Source organism: Drosophila montana, unplaced genomic scaffold (genome assembly GCF_035044405.1).
Source record: "Drosophila montana isolate Dmon_TW-CO22-7 unplaced genomic scaffold, ASM3504440v1 contig_402_1, whole genome shotgun sequence".
Classification (NCBI taxonomy): domain Eukaryota; kingdom Metazoa; phylum Arthropoda; class Insecta; order Diptera; family Drosophilidae; genus Drosophila; species Drosophila montana.
In genome coordinates, this window is record NW_026998739.1 from 6,438,170 (window position 1) to 6,457,648 (window position 19,479).

Genomic DNA, 19,479 nt, shown 5'->3' on the forward strand with positions numbered 1-19,479 from the left:
ACTTTTCGGCATTTTGATGGTCGCCCAACACGACACTTGGCCATGCATTCAAATTTGTTCAAATTCATTTCAATTACCGTCAATTTTCAATAATTTTGTTCAAATTATATTCCATTAGGCCAAAACATAATTAGCCGCAACACGCGCTCAACATTTTCAAGTATGCGAAGCAGAGAAAATTCTGAAATTAAATTTAGCTCCGCATTAAAACAGATAGTTGTAATAACACTCGATTTTAGACAAGGTTTAAAAAAAGATAGTTATAAATTATATCAGATTTTACGCAAAGTTTTAAAATAAATAGTTATATATCAGATAATTACACATGACATAGGATTTCAGACAAACCAAATATCAGATAATTATAAATGACATTAGATATTGGACAAGGTTAAAAGGAAATACAGTTACATATCGGACAGTTATATATCGGACATATTACATTTTACACAAGGTTCCAATAGGAAAAGTTATATCCTTTTAACCCATTTCCTTGGGCTCAGGGTATAAAAAGATAGTTATAACAAATGATATAGGATATTGAACAAGGTTAAAAAAATAGTTGTATCAGATAGTTATAAATGATATTCGATTTTAGACAAGGTTAAGAAAAATATATAGTTATATATAGTTATATAAAAAGAAAAAATATAGATATATATATCAGATAGTTAAATGATATTAGATTTTAGACAAGGTTTAAAAAGAAAAAAAAAGAACAAATTATACCCATTTTCAATGGATTCAGGGTATGAAAAGATATTTATATATTGTATAGTCATAAATTATATAAGATTTAAGAAAAAAGCTGACACAAGGGAAAATTGAATTAAGGGAAAAACAACATTCAAATGTTTATAAGATTTTTGAATTTTTTTTTTAACATTTGTATATGTTTTTTATAAAAGTAATTAAAACACAAAACTTACCAAGTGTTCAAGTTAGGTTTTTCACTTATAAGAAAGCACGAAAGGATATAGTGCCAATTTTATTTATATGTGTAATAACCTAAAACAGAGAAAATTCAATTGTTTGAGTACTTGAAATGATTAATTTAGGATGGTTATAAATCTTTACAAATACTCTATCTCGCCAGCAGCTGTCTGCCCTAGTTAATTTACCCTGCTCGCAGCGTATCTATAGCATAAGTGTGGGGTTTGGCGCAAAAAAAAAAGGAAGAGAGGGAACTCAACTAGAAAATCCAGCTACATTTAATTTTAAACTTTTCATGTGGCAACTTTTTGACTGCCTCTTGCCGCTGCGTGTGGGTTGCGTTGGGGTTATTTAAGAGGTGGCTGAGGTGGCAATGCATTAGCCAGTGCTGTATTTTATGTGTGGATACGGATACGGATACAGGTGAAAACGCGAAGGGTTAAGCGTAAGCTGGGAGGGAATTTGGGAATGGGAATGGGGATGGGGATGAGGATGGGGATGGGCGTTCGTTTTGGCTGCCATCCGGCTGTGCTGGCTCTTATGAATTTCACATGCTTAAGCCGCAAACTTATGTGCGCGCACAGCTTGAAATCCACGCGCACGTAAACTAAACTCTAACTAAACCAAAACTCACATTCCTGCCTGGGTATCTATTGCCTCGAACTTTGCTTTTCAGCAGCCTCCAACTCAAACTCAAACTCATACTGATGCGGTTGTCCTTGTTGTCGCCGCCGCTGCACAGCTGCACTTCGGCTTTGGCATGTTACCAGGGCTTAGGACCCGGTAACCGGTACTCACTTCTCCCAAACTCAGCAGCCGGCGGCATCGTGTGCCAAGTCAATGAGCAATTGACTGCCATCGCGTAGACGTTTCGCATTGCGATAAGCCCAACTAGCCCATATTCATATCTCATGCCTCTCTCCCCTCCCCTCCCCTCCACAAATATGCTTCAATACGAGCACAAAGTTTTCGCACTGCATTCACTCACCGTGTGGGGCAAAAGTCCTTTCAAGTGCATTTTCGGAAAATATGCGTAAAAAAAAACCGAATTCAGTTTTGAGTGATGTGTGACTGGATAAACATTAAGAGTGCCTCTATCTACGAGCCCAGCCTATAAAAATAAAGTGCAAAATAAATAATTATAAAATACATATGAGAAAATGTTGGGATATTTCTAGATATATTATATTATATCCTAATAAAAAAAAGCTAGTTTTAAATATATATTTTAACTACTAATAACCGATTTAAATAGTTATCGATAACTGAGTGTTTTATAATCGATAACATAATCGGATTATTTATCACTTGAAAGTTATCGATAACTATTGAAATGATTAACAAGAGTTTAATAGCTGGATGTATTCGACTAGAAAATACTCTGCACTTAGCTCCAAACTATTGTAACATACAATCGTTCTTAGTTCTATATATAAATATTTTCTCTATGACCCGTTTCTACTTAACAGATACATTTGTATCTCACTGATATTTGCAGACGTAGATATGGTTTAAAATAGTTGCAAACTCTAAAAAGGAAAAGGCTTTTAATTTTCATATACTGCCTCTGATGAAATTTATATAATTATTTAGAAGATCCTAAACAAATATATTACAATATGACGTACGATAGAAAATAAATAAATTGTTTGTTCATGTTTTGCTGGCGTCTTTCTAACTTTTAAGCCCTAATCTGAAAGCTGTTGTCCGTCATCCGGTTCACTCTCCAAATATCGCTGGGAATTGTAGGTGGTGACCAGCTTATGGGCCTGCTTCACAAGGGATTCCAGTTCGCATAGAGTTGGCTCCGCTTCCTGCAGAAACTTGGATAGACGCAAATTCTTTTCCAGGGTCTTGGGATCGGCCAGAACCTCCTCAAAATGCATCTTGAAATTAGAGAAAAACTCAAATAGTACATCGTGATGCATAACAACGTCGGATATCTGAATGCCTTGTTCGGGGTCAACTTCCCCGTCTCCGTCGACGTCGCCTTCGCCTTCGCTCAGGAGGTCTGGATTGCTGTCTCCCTTACGAAAAGAACTGTTGCCCTCCGAGGCTTGGCTGGAATTAAAGTCAACAAAGCCGCTGGGCTCATCCAAAAGTTCGGTGTCAAAGTCTTCCGACTCGGAGACATCAGAGTCGGGACAGGACTCTGTGTCGTGCTTGACATCGTCATCAAGCGAAGAGTTCTTCTCATCAATTTTAACTGGCTGATCGTAGTCAGCTTCTAGAGGATCTTCTTCCTTGGCCACCAATTCCTTGACACGATCCGCATAGCGCAGCGTATTCAGCGTATTCTCCACGGAGGTCAGACCCGGCGATATCATGGCTATCATGCACGTCTTGTTCTGCTCGCCGCCAATGAATGAATCGCGCAGCACCTGCGTCAGCTTGGAGCCACGGAACGGCAGATGACTCGAATGGCGACTCAAGGCGCGAATGCACTCCTTCAGCGCCAGCAGCGACTTGTTGATTTCGGCGCCCTCGCGACGCGTCTGCAGATTGGCCGACTGTGTGTCCGCGCCGCGCTCATTACCAGCCAGATCCACAAAGGAGCACTTGCCGCACGGCTCCCACTGATCGGGCATGAGCAGGCCCATCTGGAAGACGGCATGCGAGCGTGACGATTTGATGTTCACAGATGTTTGGCCCGAGGTACGCTCCCGATTGCCCTGCTCGATGATACCCAGCACTTCCTCCACCTTAGTAACTGGCATTTTGGTCAGGCCGCAAATCACAACCTGTTGGCGACCATCCTCCAGGACGCGCAGCATCGGTTTGTCCGGCAGCAGCAAATCGAAAACCTAATTAGGTAGGTTAGGTTACGGTTAAAAAAAAAAGCTGAAAAGCTATCGATACACTATCGATCTTCTGCATCGATAGCTTTTGTGAATACAATAAAAATGGCAAATATCGAAAGTCTAAACGATTCTTACGGATAAATTAAATTATATCTTAAAATATATACCACACTATTAATAGTATAAATAGCAAGACTTATCGATTTAACTAAATATCGATAGATAACAACGTATCGATTGTAGCTACTATCGACAGGTTTGCAACACTTATTCACTGTCTTTAAATTGTTTTAAGCCTAGATAAGGACGCTTATTAATCGATAGGCTCTAAATATCGGAAGCCGATAAAGTATCGATTGTAGCTACTATCGATAGTTTAGGCACACTCAATCTGTGGTGTAATATTGCATAATATAGCTATCGCTTCTTGAATTTAAAGTCCGATCAAACTATCGATAATTTTGCAATCGCATTTGATCGATATTTTACCTTACTGCCGTAGATCTCAAAATAGCTGCACGTGATGCTGGCGCCCATATCACGATATTTCGGCTTGGCCAGCTCGGCGAACACATCCTTGGCGGCCAGAGCATAAATGCCCGTTGTGCAATCCTGCACCTTGCCACAGAACTCGCCGCCCATGGTGTGCGTCTTGCCGCTGCCCGTCTGTCCGTAGGCAAAACAGGTGGCATTCCCGCCCTCGAACATGGTGCGAATCAGCGGACGGGCCGTGTGCTCATAGACCAGAGTATTGCTGCACTGCTCGTCGAAGGTGTAGTCAAAGCGAAACTTGTGATGCTCCAGGAACTTGGTCAGATCCACCTTGTTGCGCAGCTCGTGAATGATCAGCGAATCGCGACTGGGCACCGATATGATGTCCACGGCCTTGGCCTGCAGTTCGCGCCGGCTCATTGGACGCTTCCGCACGCAGACGGTGATCTGCTGGACGCGAGCACCGCGCGGACTGAGGTACCGCAACGGATTTAGTTGCAGCTGATCACGATAATTGCGCACCATTAGGGCCACCTCCCAGTTGGGATTGCCTGGGTCTTTGCTCTTCAGGGCGCACTGCTCCTTCCGCTGCTCGGCCTGCATGGCGCGTCGGCGTTCCCGCTGCTCCTTCAATCGTTCCACCTCGCGGACAACGCTCGAGCAGCGGCGAACGCTCGAGGTGCTCGATGTGCCCTTGACCGCAGTCAGTTCAGTGCCGTTAATTCCCGGATTGACAACGCCGAGCACGGCATGAATTGGCGGCTTCAATGGCTTTATAACGGCCGGCGAATTGGCGCCTCCATCGCAGCGATTGCCAGCGCGCAGGCGCTTCTTATACGGGCTGTTTGTGGGCTTCTTGCGATACATATTGTAGCCCGATAGATTGTGCGGCTTTGATTCCATTTTTGGCTGCTGCTGCTGCTGCTGCTCCACCTTTTTGTCCAACGGCGATTTCTGTTTGACCTTTGCTAATGACGGATTCAGCTCCAATACAGAGCCCCAGGGTATTTCCTTACCTTTAACCTTGCTGCCCTGTGTCCATTCAACGGTCACAATCTGTCGCTCGATACTCTTCAATCCGACTCTCGCGGACTGTATGCATCCGTCGGATCGTCTTATATTGATCTTGTCGCCAATCGCTAGCAATTCCATATAGCAGCGTCTGCGCATGTATCAGAAACCTAACTTACGATTAGACAATAAAAATAAAATTGTTTCGTAACAGACCGTTTGGAGCTAAGCTGGTCGAGTCTGTTATCCGAGTGTTGTGCCTAGGTTTTGTGCTCCAAACGATAACTCTGCGAATGGCAATCAATCCAATGATATCCTGATCAACTACTCAAATATGGCCACGCACAATAGATGGCCACGTACTCCCATCCAGGACATTTGCCTATAAATATTTCTCGATTCAACTCGCTTCTCTTATTCTTCTATAAAAAGTTTTCTTCGAATTTCCAAAAACGTTACGTTTTGTTTGGGGTTTGCAAAATGCAAGTGTTGTATCAAATGTAGTACGTCAAGTCGTTCAACAATTATTTTAAAAAGAAAATTTGACAATTTTCACCGTCTGCTTGTATCTATTTTTATACCCTCGCAGAGGGTATTATAATTTTGTCGTGAAATAACGCATAGAAGGAGACATCTCCTACTTTATAAAGTATCTATATATTCTGGATCAGTATCAAAAGCCGACATATGTCGGAACCAGCTGGATCGGATTACTATATCATATAGCTGCCATAGGTCGGTCGAAAAGTAAGTTCTTGTATGAACAACTTGTTTGTTTATCTAGATGTCTTAACCAAACTCGGCATCTAATAGTTTAAGTATGCTCCTAATATATATGCAAAATCCTATTAAGATCGGACAACTATATCATATAGCTGTGAAAGGAACGATCGGTCGAAAATTAAGTTGATTTATGGAAAATTATTTAACTAAATTAACTACTTTCCCTGTGCTTCTTACATACGGGCAAAACACTATGAACATTATGAAAAGGTTGGATCTACAAGGGTATTAAATCTTCGGCGTGCCGAAGATAATCCTTCTTTCTCGTTTCTGGTTATAAAAGGCAAGACGTAACTATGTCCTAAGCGAGAGTTCTTGGCCTTAAAGCGCCGAACTCAAAACCGATTCGGTTCGGAACAATTTCGCAACCTTCCAATAGCTGTACTCAAGATCTAGTTTCGAAAAAAAAGGAATTGCGCAATATTTAAAAAACTACTCAAAAACTGGATCTCTATTAAAATGAAAGTTTTCACTCCGAACAAACCGCACACACCTTGTGCAGGCATCATTATTTTTTGACTTTACCGTGCGACAGACTCTTGGCAAAGTTGGCGTCAAGTTATGTGCACTTGGCCTGGCAACAAATACTACTACAACTGGCAGATGACATCGCCTAACCTTAAGTTCCTTGAAGTTGAAGCCAAGCAATTTTCCGGTGCTTACCAAATGCAGATGCAGATCTGATACGGATGCAGCTGCCATTCGGGCAAGGCACAAGAAGCTGAAGAAGAAGAGCTGTAGGCGAAAAACTCTTAAAAGTTTAGTTTTAATTAAAGGAAATTTGCGTGCGTGGCACTTGATTTGTAGTGTTTCCGTATGTTCAGAGTCTCTGTGAGTGTGTATGTGCAGGGGGAGGGGGGTGATGAGGTGTTGGCGCTGGCAAGCCCTCATAAAAATATAAATATAATTGAAATTCTAAATTGCAATTGCCGCAAACGTCTGCTGCTGCAACTCCAACTGCAGCTGCACCTAATGCGGGCGTTCTTGGCTGCGGGGCGTGGCAGCAGCTCGGCCTTCCAACAGTTTCTTCCCCCAGCTTCTTCTCACACGTTGCTGTTCTACGTAATTAGAAGCAAATGCAAATTTACACGTCGAGTGTGACGTCGGCGCTGACGGAAGTCATTGAAAGCGCCGATGCGTTCAGCAGGCATTGTGGCAGCAGCAGCACCAGCAGCAGGGGCAGGGGCAGAAGGAGAGTAGTGCGATTCTGGCAGGAAGCTGGCAGCAGGTAACTTCAATGGATGTATGTGTGCGGATACATCTAATGAGAAAAGTTTTGGAGGTGTCTGAGCGGTAGCCGGATGTGTTGATAGGTTGCCTTAGTATTGCCAGCTAAAACCGCATCCGTTTCCAACCGAGTCGGATTAACAGTTGCCTCTAAAGGTGGCTTATTAACAGCTTTAGCAACGCAATTGAATTATGAATAAAATGCAGTTGGATTAGGTTCATTCAGTTCAATTATCTGGCCAGTAACAGCTGAAGAGCTCACTTTAGCCCATTAAATGATGATACAATATTAAAAGGGTCTGAAGCCCCTTTTGGTCTTAAAACTAAAGAAAATACATTATCTTTAAACGAGAAAGAAATGCGAGGGAGCAAAGTGAAATTTCAATATGCCGAGTTTGGTTAAAATATCTTAAACAACAAAAAAGTTTTCCATAAATCAACTTAATTTTCGAACGAAGCTATATGATATAGTTGTCCGATCTTAATAGGACTTTGCATATATATTAGGAGCATACTTAAACTATTAGATGCCGAGTTTGGTTAAGACATCTAGATAAACAAACAAGTTGTTCATACAAGAACTTACTTTTCGACCGACCTATGGCAGCTATATGATATAGTAATCCGATCCAGCTGGTTCCGACATATGTACTGCCGGCAACAGAAAGAGGCACTTCTGGAAAGTTTCATGACGAAAGCTTTAAAACTGAGAAACTAGTTCGCATAGAAACAGACAGACGGACATAGCTATATCAACTCGGCTTTTGATACTGATCCAGAATATATATACATTATGGGGTCGGAGATGTCTCTTTCTATGCGTTACACATTTCACGACAAAATTATAATACCCTCTGCAAGGGTATAAAAAAGTTCCAATTCAATTTTGTCTAAGTTTCTAGGTTCCGAATCGTAACGAGTTTCTCTTTCGGATATTCTCTGGCTTCTTATAAAAACATGAAAGCATGCTCTTTTTTGCGCAACTCATTAATAAATTAATTTATATATATTTGTTTACAGTTTTAGTTCATTCTCGTATACAAATATTTTCCAAATATTTTTGGTCAAAGAACTAGTTCCAGTCATTTGTACTATTTTCTGAGAGCTCATCTGAATAATTGACAAGGCATTTAGAGACCTTGAATTACTGGCTCATAATTAATTTCACTCTTTGCAAGAATTAGGAATTCATCCAAAAAATTCAAAAAGATTTTCCTGCTGCTGCTGCTGCTGCTGCTGCTGTTGTTGTTGTTGCCCACCGCCATTTTGCTGCTGCTGCTGCTGCTGCTGTTGTCCTAGATCCAGCTCAATGCCGCCGCCAAAGGGTCCTTTTATTATCAGCTCGTTCTCCGTTTGCTGCTGCTGCTGCTGCTGACCGCCGGCAGCTGATTGTTGTTGCTGCTGTTGTTGCTCCTGGATGAATTCGATGCCGCCACCGAACGGACTGTCTATTTCAAATTTCTCCACCTGCTGTTGCTGCTGTTGTCCCGACCCAGCCTGTTGCTGCTGCTGCTGTTGCTGCTGCTGTTCACCCAAAAAGTTCCAAAATCCATATTGAGCCGCAGAACAGGCAAAGCTCATGAGAGCTATGAAGATGAGCAGCTAAAAATCCGACTTATCTAATTACGTTCAGATATATCCAGTTACAAAACTTACGAGGAATTTCATATTGCTTGGCGATCTGCACAATTGTTGGCTGCCTTTGTGACTATTTTGTCTACGGTCAGCATTTGTCTTTTTATAAAACATTTTGTTGTTGAGAAACTAGTTGAACATTTGGCTAAACTCGTGTAGATCCCCTACAAATTGTAAACCCGTTTCGGTTTGTTTAGATTTCTTGTTGTTTTAGCCGACTTCTGCTTTAGTAGGCTTTAATAGGCAGCATGTGCGGTGTCAGCAACCTGAGAGGGTCGATGGATGCTAATCATTTCTCGGGTAAATTTTTACAAAAATTTGCTCAATCATCGCGTTTTAGCGAGGAAGCAAATTAAAATATTTTTGCTTTAATTATATGAATCATATTATTACGCCTATTTATGGATTTCGGCTGGCACTTTATAATTTGATGCCCTATTTTTTCATTAAAAACTGAAAGCTTGGTTATTTCCTCTAAATATTAAAAATGAAATTTGAGAGAGAAAGTGTAGAATATTTTGTTTAAGTTTTACCGAATAAATATCTGCCTTCAAATTTGAATATCCTTGCTGCGTTTATTAGAAATATGTTTTCTATTTCCTTCTCAACTAATCTAACGACTTTGCAAAAGTTACGCTGTTTTTTTGCTTCTTCTTCATTTACAATCTATATAGATAAAAGTAAATTTGAATAATCAGATTTAAGAGGAATCTGAATAAAGTTGTGTGTATTGCCATCAAGTTGTTTAATTCTTGATTTTTGTTCTATTTCGTGCACTTCATTCACGCCAAATTAATTACCACAAAGCTATTTATCAACACTGGCGAGATAAACGGCAGATAGAATCCGCGTCTTCTGTGGACGTTGCTTGACAAATCGCGCGGTTGGGTTTGGAATGAGTGAATCGCCCGAAAAGTTAATTTAGTGTATTAAAAGTAGCCACAGCAATAAGTTGCAATGGGCATTGTGATAGACATCAGTGTGAGGCTCTCAAGTGTAAAATGTTCAAAATGAAAATGGTTTTGAGCGAAATGTTAAATGGTGGAAATGGCTTAATGGTGGAAATGGGTGAATGGTGGAAATGGGTGAATGGTGGCCGAAAATGGAATTGTCATTTAAACTTCAACTCAAGTTTTAACTGATGGGCAACAAGTGGAAACAAATGAGACCGAAAAAGTAATTAAAATTACCAGCATTCCGGTGGCGCATACACTACTTAAGATCGGATAACGGATGTGCTTCCAGAAAAGTTTCCATATTCGCCCAACGCATTGCAGCCTGTTCGCCTTGTTAACGCGGCCTATAACGGTAATACACTTGAGCGGTTCGAAATGATTAAGAAAGCCACACGCAAATATCTCTCTGGCAACTCACCCCCCCCCCCTCTCTGCCACCCCCTGCCACTCTTCGACGACCATGCCCCATTGATGTCGTTGCCACTTAGATGAATTTTCTTGAGCGACGCGTCGCTAAAAACAACCGCAAGTAAATGAGTTCTGATATTGACATGAATTATGCGCCTCAGTGACCTTACAAATACGGGGCCTATACATATATGAATGTCTAAGGCATGTACTTATTACATGGATAAACTTATGTGCGTGTGTGTGTTTTATGCTTGTTAAATTAAGTTCTCAATTTTAATGGGCACTTTTGAGTGCGCTTGTTTGATGCCGCAATGAATAATCAGATCAATTAATGTAATTTTAAATAATAACATAAAGATTGTCAGCTTCGGGAAGCTCTTTAAAGCAATTAGTTTTCTAATATATTAAAGAACAAATCAATTATTCTTGATTAAAAACACTTCATTTAGCTGAAGGTGTGAAAATTACGGCTATATCATAAATCAATACAAAAAATATTGTAGCACTTTTAAATTTCTGCAAGTTTTCTCATGCTTCGTATTGTGTTCGCCCTCTATCGGCGCTCGTTTGAACTTAATTTTTTACCGATTTTCTTACTTCGCATTGGTAGCCCTCTATTGGCCAAATGCGCAGTTGCGTATGAAGGACATTAGCTAAGCAAGCAGTGCACACTTGGTTATGATTAAATTACAATATTAACTGCTTGCTTGAAAGATTCCTTATAAGCAGTTATTTATTGGCGCGGCAATTCAAGCGTTTTAAAACTGACATATTTTTAAAATATGCGTTCAAAATTAAAGTTTTGTTTTAACGTATGCTTTAACAAATTCGTATTTTCTTCTTTGAAGAAGTTTAATACTCTTAGAAAGTCTTCTGCCCCCCGAATCCTTCCTGCGGCTGTTGCTATTCTCCTCAGAAGCCCCCAAATCCTCCAAAGCTTTCCTGCTGCTGCTGTTGTTGCTGCTGTGCTCCGCCACCAAAGCCGCCAAAGCCTCCGGAGCTTTCCTGCTGCTGTTGCTGCTGCTGTTCTCCACCACCAAAGCCGCCAAAGCTTTCCTGTTGCTGTTGTTGCTGCTGTTGTTCTCCACCACCAAAACCGCCAAAGCCTCCGAATCCTTCTTGTTGCTGCTGCTGTTGCTGCTGTGAGCCGCCACCAAAACCTCCTCCAAAACCAAACTGAGCCGAAGCCGAAGCAAGCGTGGCTATCGCAATGAAGGCAACCAACTAAGGATCACACCAAGAGAATATTCAATTTTATGCTTCAGGCCACAACCACAAGCAAAACATACCAGGAGTCTCATTTTATTATTATTATTTTTGGGGATATTAACTGTACGATGCTCTTTTTACTACTATCTCGGCTGTGATGGGCACATCAGCAATTTATACGATTTTCGTTTGAAGTTTGTCCACGTAAAACGAGTTCAATATTAGGCCAGACGGCGGCCAGACGCATGGGCTTCTTCAAGCTGATAAAGTCAACATATTAAGCTAGAAAACCGGTTCATTATTTTCGTTTTTGTTTTGATAAGCAGTCGCCGACCGCGTGATAAAGTCCATCATATCAACGTAAAAGCATAGAATTTAAATGTATTATTATTATTATTATTATATTATGCCGGCATACTGTTACAACGCCCATTTTTTCCACAGAATTTAAAATTCCATTTATATTTAAATTTTCCATTCGTTTCAATTTTACCACGTGTAAATCACAGCAGGAAAAAAAACACCGAAGAGACGTCATATTATATTAAAATAATTAAAGGGAAATTAAACTAATTAAATTAAATTCTACCTACAAGTTTATTTTACTTTTTGATGTATCAGTAGCCTTTTAAAATTCCCCTTTTCTTATTACTAGATTTTCCTACTGTGCGGTTTTTTTGAGCTCCTGAGACTCATTTTCTACGATGTTACTTGAGGTCATGAAAATCGCATAGAAGGGCAATCTGTAAGAAAATTTCACTGCTATCTATCTTAGCCGACATAATTATATATCATTGACTCTTGCTCTTGCTTTTTTTCCGTACCTCTCTTCTTCTCTCTTTATATCTCTCTTACCAAGCCTCTGTTTTGTACAACCACCTATTCGCACTGTAGTTTTCTTTTTCGCCATCTCCCTCGCACACGAGATCGATATCCTAATCACTAACGCACTCTTTTTTCTCTCAACGGGGTGTCAATCAATTATATTTCTCACTCTTAGAGCTGACTCATTCCCATTTCCACTTGCTCTCCCTCGCTCTCTCTCTCTCTCTCTTGCTAACTTCCCCTGGCTTTTCTACTCGCTCTCTTTTTCTTTTGCTCTCACTCTCTCGAGCGTTGCAACAAAAACGCCCTTTTACTAAATCTTAAACTTTCTCCCCCGTGTAATATTTCTAAATATAACAAAAGATATATAATTATGATATATATGATAAAGATAATAATTATAATAGTGATAATTATATTGATCGTGATAATGACATTTATAATAATAACGATAACGGTGATAATAATGATAATGATAATGATAATGATAATGATAATGATAATGATAATGATAATGATAATGATAATGATAATGATAATGATAATGATAATGATAATGATAATGATAATGATAATGATAATGATAATGATAATGATAATGATAATGATAATGATAATGATAATGATAATGATAATGATAATGATAATGATAATGATAATGATAATGATAATGATAATGATAATGATAATGATAATGATAATGATAATGATAATGATAATGATAATAATAATGATAATGATAATGATAATGATAATGATAATGATAATGATAATGATAATGATAATGATAATGATAATGATAATGATAATGATAATGATAATGATAATGATAATGATAATGATAATGATAATGATAATGATAATGATAATTATAATGATAATGATAATGATAATGATACTGATAATGATAATGATAATGATAATGATAATGATAATGATAATGATCATGATCATGATCATGATCATGATCATGATAATGATAATGATAATGATAATGATAATGATAATGATAATGATAATGATAATGATAATGATAATGATAATGATAATGATAATGATAATAACAATACAAAATGTATAGAATAGGTATAATGATAATGATAATGATAATCATAATACAAAATGTATAGAATAGGTATAATAGTCTTTTATTTAATAAGGCTTTAACTAGTTATATACAACTGTGCATCCGGCTATCCTAATACGAATTGCAGATCTTATACGATAATTATAATATAGCAGATAAGTAGTTGATATAATGCGTCCATCTTCGTTCTCCTTTCACAAAAAACAATTGCAACATTTGTTTATACGCCTTCGCCTACAGCTCAGTGGTGGCCACGCCCCAATATTTACGCATGCGACTCTCATGCTCCGTAAAGCCGTCCTCGTCGAGCTCCTCCTCATCCAAAATATTGTGATCTCTCTCCTGTGTAACAGGGAAATCATACTCAAAATTAGAGGGCATGCGCCGCTGCAGGGAACCAAAGTAAGCGGCATGTGGTCCGCCGCCCAACTTGGCATAAACATCCCGTGACTTGCCATCGAAGAGATTGTAGCCATAGTTGGGGGACTGCTGGAAGGAGCGCATGCTGCCAAAATGTTCGGTGGGTAGCTGCTGCTTCAACTGCTGATAGGCACCCGACGGAGGATTGGGGGGCTGGGGGCTAGTCAACTGGGGTGTGCTGCTCGAGATGAACTTGTTGGTCACGTTGCGTATGAGATTGGACTTCAGATCGTTGCATTCGTTGCCGGCTGTGGGCAGTCGCTGTTTGGTAAAGGATTTGGATATCGTATTCAGCTCCTTGTCGAACAGCAGCTGGGTGTTCTGCTCCAGCATATATTCCCAGCATTTGAATTGCTCTTCGGATAATACCGACTCCGTCTCGTCCAGCATTTCCAGCTGCTGTTCCTCCTGCAGCACACGCGCATGCGCCAATATGAACTCGTCCTTGGCCACAGTGGCCACATCTTTGCTCAACAAATCCGGATTGCTTTGGCCGCTGGGCGAAGAGCGTCCAGCCAGCAGCTCCTGCTCCAAATTGCGATGCCGGCACGCATTGCTGCGATCACAGCAGGTGCGCTTGCTCACGGACAGGCTGGGCGGTGGTTGCGGGCTTATTAGCGCGGGTTTTTTACGCACACTCTGCTTCAGCTCCCGAATCAAATGATCCACATCGGTGCTCAGGTGACTGAACCGCACCACAATCACGCTGAGATTCGCTGTCGCGCCAAAGCTTTGAGCTATCTCCAGCAACCGTTTGGCGGCCAGCAGCGGATTCTCCTCCTTGCGTATCTCCCGTGCCGCACGTCCAATGTCCATCACAGCCCACAGCTGATCATTGCCCAGCACCAGGTACTCATCATCGTTGCTCAGTGTTATCTGCATAATGTTTAAGATGCGTTAATGGTAAAAACAATAATCATTTCAAGAGTGCGAAAATCAAGTGAAGAGTCAAGTGCAGTGCGACTATCTGGGCATTTTGTGTCCTTACGAGGAATCAGGAATCAGGTTAAGTTAGTTTTATCCAATCCTATGCAAAAATGCAATGACTTTTCCTGGCTTCTACCTCTTTTTTAAAAATCAAGGGTATAATCCTCCAACTGAGAAAGTTACATCCTGGAAGGGAAATATAGGAATACAGTGTCCAGAATGTGCTCCGAATTTTCATTGCTCTCAAAGCAGATTTTGCCCTTGTCATCCTCCAGAATTTTTAGTTCGAGCAGAAGCTTGCGCAGAGTGAAATGTCCTATCAAGGAGTCTACAGACCCTCTTCGGTTTGTTTATTGTTATCGCTACCTGGGACTTTAGGAGCTGCCAGCATATCTCGTTTGCTCTCTGCGTTTTTTTTTTTGTTTACTTAACCTGGAGTCATAGTCCAAAAATGGTTCGAGCCTCCAAAATAATGAGCTAGCCCATTTCTAAATTAATTTAAGCAATGACGACTTTTTTTTGCATGCCGTAGAAGAAATACCCCTAAGGGTTTTTAAAATCGGCGAGTTGGCGAAAGATATTTTAAAAAACAGCAAACATATTGCGCCGTCTTCTTAAAAAACTATATGATATAGGCGTCCTATGTTAATAATATTTTTCTCACATGTCAGAAGAAAAGCGAAACTCAAAAAAAACCGACTTTGTTCAAGATAACAAGGCACAAGATCCTAATTTTTAACCGATCATTCCTATAACAGCTTTTTGATATAGCTCTCTAGGTTCTGGCTAGCTTCAACAAATATATAATATATACAACAAAACATAGCAAAGATTAAAAGTGATTCTTGACGATTCATGAGTTTTAAGACAGAGTTTCCATCGTTACCATAGAAACGTAAAGTCGGACAGACGAACATGGCCATATCGAGTCGGTATAACTCAATTTTAAAAAGTTCTCTAAACAAATGAAAGCTTGTTTTCTTATAGATGATAATAAAGCAACTAGATCATATCACTATTTAATGTGTAAAGATGTTAAGTGCAACCCTTTGAAGGCGTTATCGGCATTAAAAAATAAGCTATTTGGAACTCACCTCCAGCAGTTGAGGATCGGGCAGCGTCTGTGTAGCTGTGACACGTTTATGGCCATCGCAGTGTGCTACAGACTCGGTCAATCGCAGGTGGGTGGTGCGTCGCACCAGGTACGCGTCGAAGTGGCCCAGATGGGCTAATCGCAGCACATAGCGCTTGGATTTTAGGGCGCGCACCTTGGAGGGTTGCCGGAGCAGGTGCAAGAGCGTGGCGCTGCGCAGGCAAACGCCGGATTGCCGCTGCGCCGACAGCAGTGTGTACTTCATGTAGTCATTCAGCGGCGACTCCTTCAGCGTTTGCTCCTGCCTCAACAGGCCGGGCACTAGTTGGGCCATTCGCTGTGCCTGGCGTGCATCGCTCTGCGACTCAAACATGCCCAGGAGAGCTTCGTCTGCGCATCCATTGAAGTGACTCGCACGCAGCTGACTGACAAGCAGCTTGCGCAGCTCACCAGGTGTCTCGGCAAAGCCCAAGGACCAGGGCAGCGTCTTGGCCTTGTGCACAGATTTGTTATACTCTGAAGGGAGGCGTCGCGTGCTGGTGGGCAATTCGGCGCGATTGTTGCCGGAGACATCGACTAAGCTCCAGACGCGCTGGCTTTGCGTCTTGCAGACCTTTAGCTGCTGCTCATCGACCTGCAGCTGCAAATTGCCAGACAGATCCAAGTACTTGAGATTGCGCGCTGGAACCAGGGACAACAGATTAATGCGATCCAAATGATTGTGCGCCAAATCCAGTATCTTTAGCCTGCTCAGCTTGGCCAGCTGCGGCGTGCTGAGCAGCAGATTGTTGCAGCAGCGCAGCACCTGAAGCTGACTCAGACTGGCCACCTGATCCGGCAGCTGCTGCAGCATATTGCCAGATAGCACCAATACCTCCAGCTCCGGCCAGTTGCGCACACACTCCGCGGGCAGCACGCCCAGACGATTGTGAGCCAGGCGCAGCACCTTCAGCCGGCTCGCATGCAACAGCGGCTCGAATATGTTATCGTTCAGCTGATTGGCCGTCAGGCTGAGCACCTCCAGCGCCGCATTGTTGTTTTGCTCGTAGCGCGGCAATTGGGCTAGTCTATTGCAGGAGGCATTCAGTTGGCTCAGCTGCCCATGGGTTACGGCAAAAAAGTTGTCCGGCAGCCGCTGCAGCTCGTTGCTCTGCAGCTGCAAGTGCGTCACGCTGCAGAAGGCATCCGGCAGATAGTCGAGCTGCTGCAGCGCATTGTACGAGAGGTTCAGTGTGCGCAGGCAGCCTATGCGATAATTTCTCAACAGTTCCTTGATGTGGCTCAAGTGATTGTGCGTCGCGGTGAGTGTGTCCAAGGCCACACAGCCACCGATCCACTGGGGCAAAGAGCTCAGGTAATTGTGCGAGATGTCCAGATGCAGCAGCTTCAATGGCACCGACTTCGATATGGAGATGCTCTGCAGACCTTTAAAGTAGAGCAATCAATTAATTAACTAAATGTACACATAAACTGTAGGGCTTAATGCGCTTGGAGTTATTGCATAGTCTAACTAAATAGCAGCTTCTATTCTTATCTACACAAACTTGACTTTTACAGGTTGTTTTCTAAAGTAAATTATTCATTTAAAAGTAAAAGTTAAGCAAAACAAACATTTTATACCTATTTTAGTCTTATTTTTAAAGAAACGTGCATGTTTTCAACATAAACAAAGTAAACTCCTAATACGTTTTAAAATTCTTCAACATTTTCAACAAACTCCAGTTGCATTAAACCAACCAGAACCTCCGATACATACAGTTATGATCCGCTATAAGTGTCTGCAGATTGGTGCCATTTATAATTAGCTCAATTAGCTTGTTTCGACTGCATTTCAATGTTTCCAATTGTGCCAAGGTGCTCAGATCCAAGACTTCCATTTCGTTCTCGCACACCTCCAGCTGTGTCAGGTACTGTAGAATCGAAGTAAATTAACGAATGTGAAATTAACAACTGTATATATTTGCTTACGTTGTAGTTGCCAATTAAAATGCTGCCGCAGAGTTGGTTGCCCTTCAGGCTGAGCTTCTTCAGGGGGGGACTGTCATTTGGACTGCCTTCTGGCTTTTGGCCAGAGATGGAGCCGCGTTTTATGACCAGTTCAGAGGTGTTGCTGTCGTTGTCTTTCTTGTTGTTGTTGTTGTTGTTCTCGTTGCCATTACTGGCCGTAACTTTTAATTTCGATTTGTTTACCTCGGTCGTTTTCTTTACGGCCTTAAGCATTGTTTGTCTACGTTTTCGTTTTTCCGGGCGGAGGTAAGGTCCGAATGGCAACAACTTACCACACTGCATGCATGAACAAACACGACGAACCAAAAAGGCCAAAAAACTGACTTAGAGCACCAGCAAAATTGGATATGATTATAAAAATAGTGTAAACATAAGCTCCAGAACAGAAATTTTCACTTGCGAACACACATTCGGAATATCTTAATCACATTTATATAATAGATTTTAAAATTATTTGCAACCTTTTATCTAGGTATTTAAAACAAAGATTAATCTCAAGATCTTGCTCTTGGCAAGACAATCCACACCGGATCCAGGTCTATGCACAACTGAAGACTACTTGCCGTTACGACAAGCCAAAACTGTAACGCTTGAGAGAACGCCACGGTTGCTGTTGCCATTGCTGTTGCTGTTGCTGATGCTACTCTGCCCCGTCCCCTCATATGTTTTTCATGGGTTCGTTGCAATACAACGATGTGTCTAAGCAGCTTTTGGATTGTGTGTGCCATACGAGGGCTCTGGCGCAACAATTATGTCTTGTTTCCGAAATACAGTGCACTCTCGATATATTGAACTTAAGTTTTACCATATTCAATTCATTAAAACTAATCTATCAGATATTCATATGGCATATATCCTATATGGTCGGAGTCTACTCTTTCTGATCTAAGCCAAGAACTTATGATAAAATAATAAGAAATTTAATATATACAGTTAGAAATTGAGTAAACATTTTGAAATTTTTGCAGACTTTTCTATTATTTAATATACATATACTTATTGTCGATTTCCAAATCCCGAATTGAATGTTAACCTATAGAACCTTACTTAGCTTTTATTTTATAAAAAAAAAATATTTATATATACATATATATATATAGTCCAATAAAACTTGTATTTGCATTTGATATCTGCAAACACGAAATAGTTTATTAGACAGTAATAAAATAAGATCCTGATTAATTAAAACAAAGTCTTTAAATTAAACTGCTTAAAAGTTAACTTAAAACTTAACTGCTACTCTTAGTCAGTATATACTGTACTTAAAAGGGGTTGCTCACAAAAATGAATGTACGCCTTGCCAGAGCCATTCGACAAGTCCGCATATCGAACGCGCACTCTAAATGGAGTTTAGCTTAGCCCACCAAGGTATTGGGGAGCGCGAGAGCTCGCAAGATCCATACTCACCATGCACTGGTTGCCTCGAAATACCTACTTATAGTAGGTATATACCTAGGTACAGTACTTATATACATATATGTATATGTATATTACAGCTTTTTAAGAATGAATGGTGAATAGCTTAACGAGGTATGATATAGTTATGTGAGAATGAATGATAGTAAAAAAAAATGCATTTGCCTTTTAGCTTTGTGTTTTTTTTTACACGAATTTAAGAAACAATTTGTATTTTATTTTTCACTGAAATATAATAATCGTTTG

General features: G+C 40.7%; 4 protein-coding genes across 5 annotated transcripts; all 4 read right to left on the minus strand.

The window, feature by feature from the left end:
* Positions 1-2,589: 2,589 nt before the first annotated feature.
* On the minus strand, positions 2,590-5,712 carry Klp59D (Kinesin-like protein at 59D). 2 transcript variants are annotated; one of them, XM_064697867.1, is made up of 3 exons: positions 5,454-5,712; positions 4,224-5,388; positions 2,590-3,737 (listed from the first exon to the last, which is right to left on the minus strand). In XM_064697867.1, the coding sequence occupies exons 2-3, from the start codon at positions 5,376-5,378 to the stop codon at positions 2,622-2,624; spliced, it is 2,271 nt and encodes a 756-aa protein (XP_064553937.1). In that variant the 5' UTR covers positions 5,379-5,388; positions 5,454-5,712; the 3' UTR covers positions 2,590-2,621. The 2 variants fall into 2 exon arrangements, with proteins under 2 accessions (XP_064553937.1, XP_064553936.1); XM_064697866.1 differs by lacking the exon at positions 5,454-5,712 and having other exon boundaries at positions 4,224-5,407.
* A 2,616-nt stretch (positions 5,713-8,328) lies between these two features.
* On the minus strand, positions 8,329-8,861 carry LOC135439515 (ataxin-8-like). The gene has a single exon (XM_064698271.1). The coding sequence runs from the start codon at positions 8,826-8,828 to the stop codon at positions 8,436-8,438; it is 393 nt and encodes a 130-aa protein (XP_064554341.1). The 5' UTR covers positions 8,829-8,861; the 3' UTR covers positions 8,329-8,435.
* A 2,300-nt stretch (positions 8,862-11,161) lies between these two features.
* Positions 11,162-11,550, minus strand: LOC135438967 (heterogeneous nuclear ribonucleoprotein A1-like). Its single transcript, XM_064697534.1, has 2 exons — positions 11,539-11,550; positions 11,162-11,473 (listed from the first exon to the last, which is right to left on the minus strand). Exons 1-2 carry the CDS (start codon positions 11,548-11,550, stop codon positions 11,162-11,164), a joined length of 324 nt encoding a protein of 107 aa, XP_064553604.1.
* Positions 11,551-13,406: 1,856 nt separating this feature from the next.
* On the minus strand, positions 13,407-18,726 carry Phlpp (PH domain leucine-rich repeat protein phosphatase). The gene is made up of 4 exons (XM_064698080.1): positions 17,779-18,726; positions 17,567-17,720; positions 15,812-17,235; positions 13,407-14,666 (listed from the first exon to the last, which is right to left on the minus strand). The coding sequence occupies exons 1-4, from the start codon at positions 18,097-18,099 to the stop codon at positions 13,605-13,607; spliced, it is 2,961 nt and encodes a 986-aa protein (XP_064554150.1). The 5' UTR covers positions 18,100-18,726; the 3' UTR covers positions 13,407-13,604.
* Between the last annotated feature and the right edge of the window lie 753 nt (positions 18,727-19,479).

Coding starts and splice junctions, on each gene's coding strand:
- Klp59D (XM_064697866.1), bottom strand. CDS start 5,396: ATGCGCAGACGCTGCTATATGGAATTGCTAGCGATTGGCGACAAGATC. Junction 3,738..4,223: donor TTGAGATCTACGGCAGTAAG/GTAAAATATCGA, acceptor CTACCTAATTAG/GTTTTCGATTTGCTGCTGCC.
- LOC135439515 (XM_064698271.1), bottom strand. CDS start 8,828: ATGAGCTTTGCCTGTTCTGCGGCTCAATATGGATTTTGGAACTTTTTG.
- Phlpp (XM_064698080.1), bottom strand. CDS start 18,099: ATGCAGTGTGGTAAGTTGTTGCCATTCGGACCTTACCTCCGCCCGGAA. Junction 17,721..17,778: donor TTTTAATTGGCAACTACAAC/GTAAGCAAATAT, acceptor TCGATTCTACAG/TACCTGACACAGCTGGAGGT. Junction 17,236..17,566: donor ACTTATAGCGGATCATAACT/GTATGTATCGGA, acceptor TCTACTTTAAAG/GTCTGCAGAGCATCTCCATA.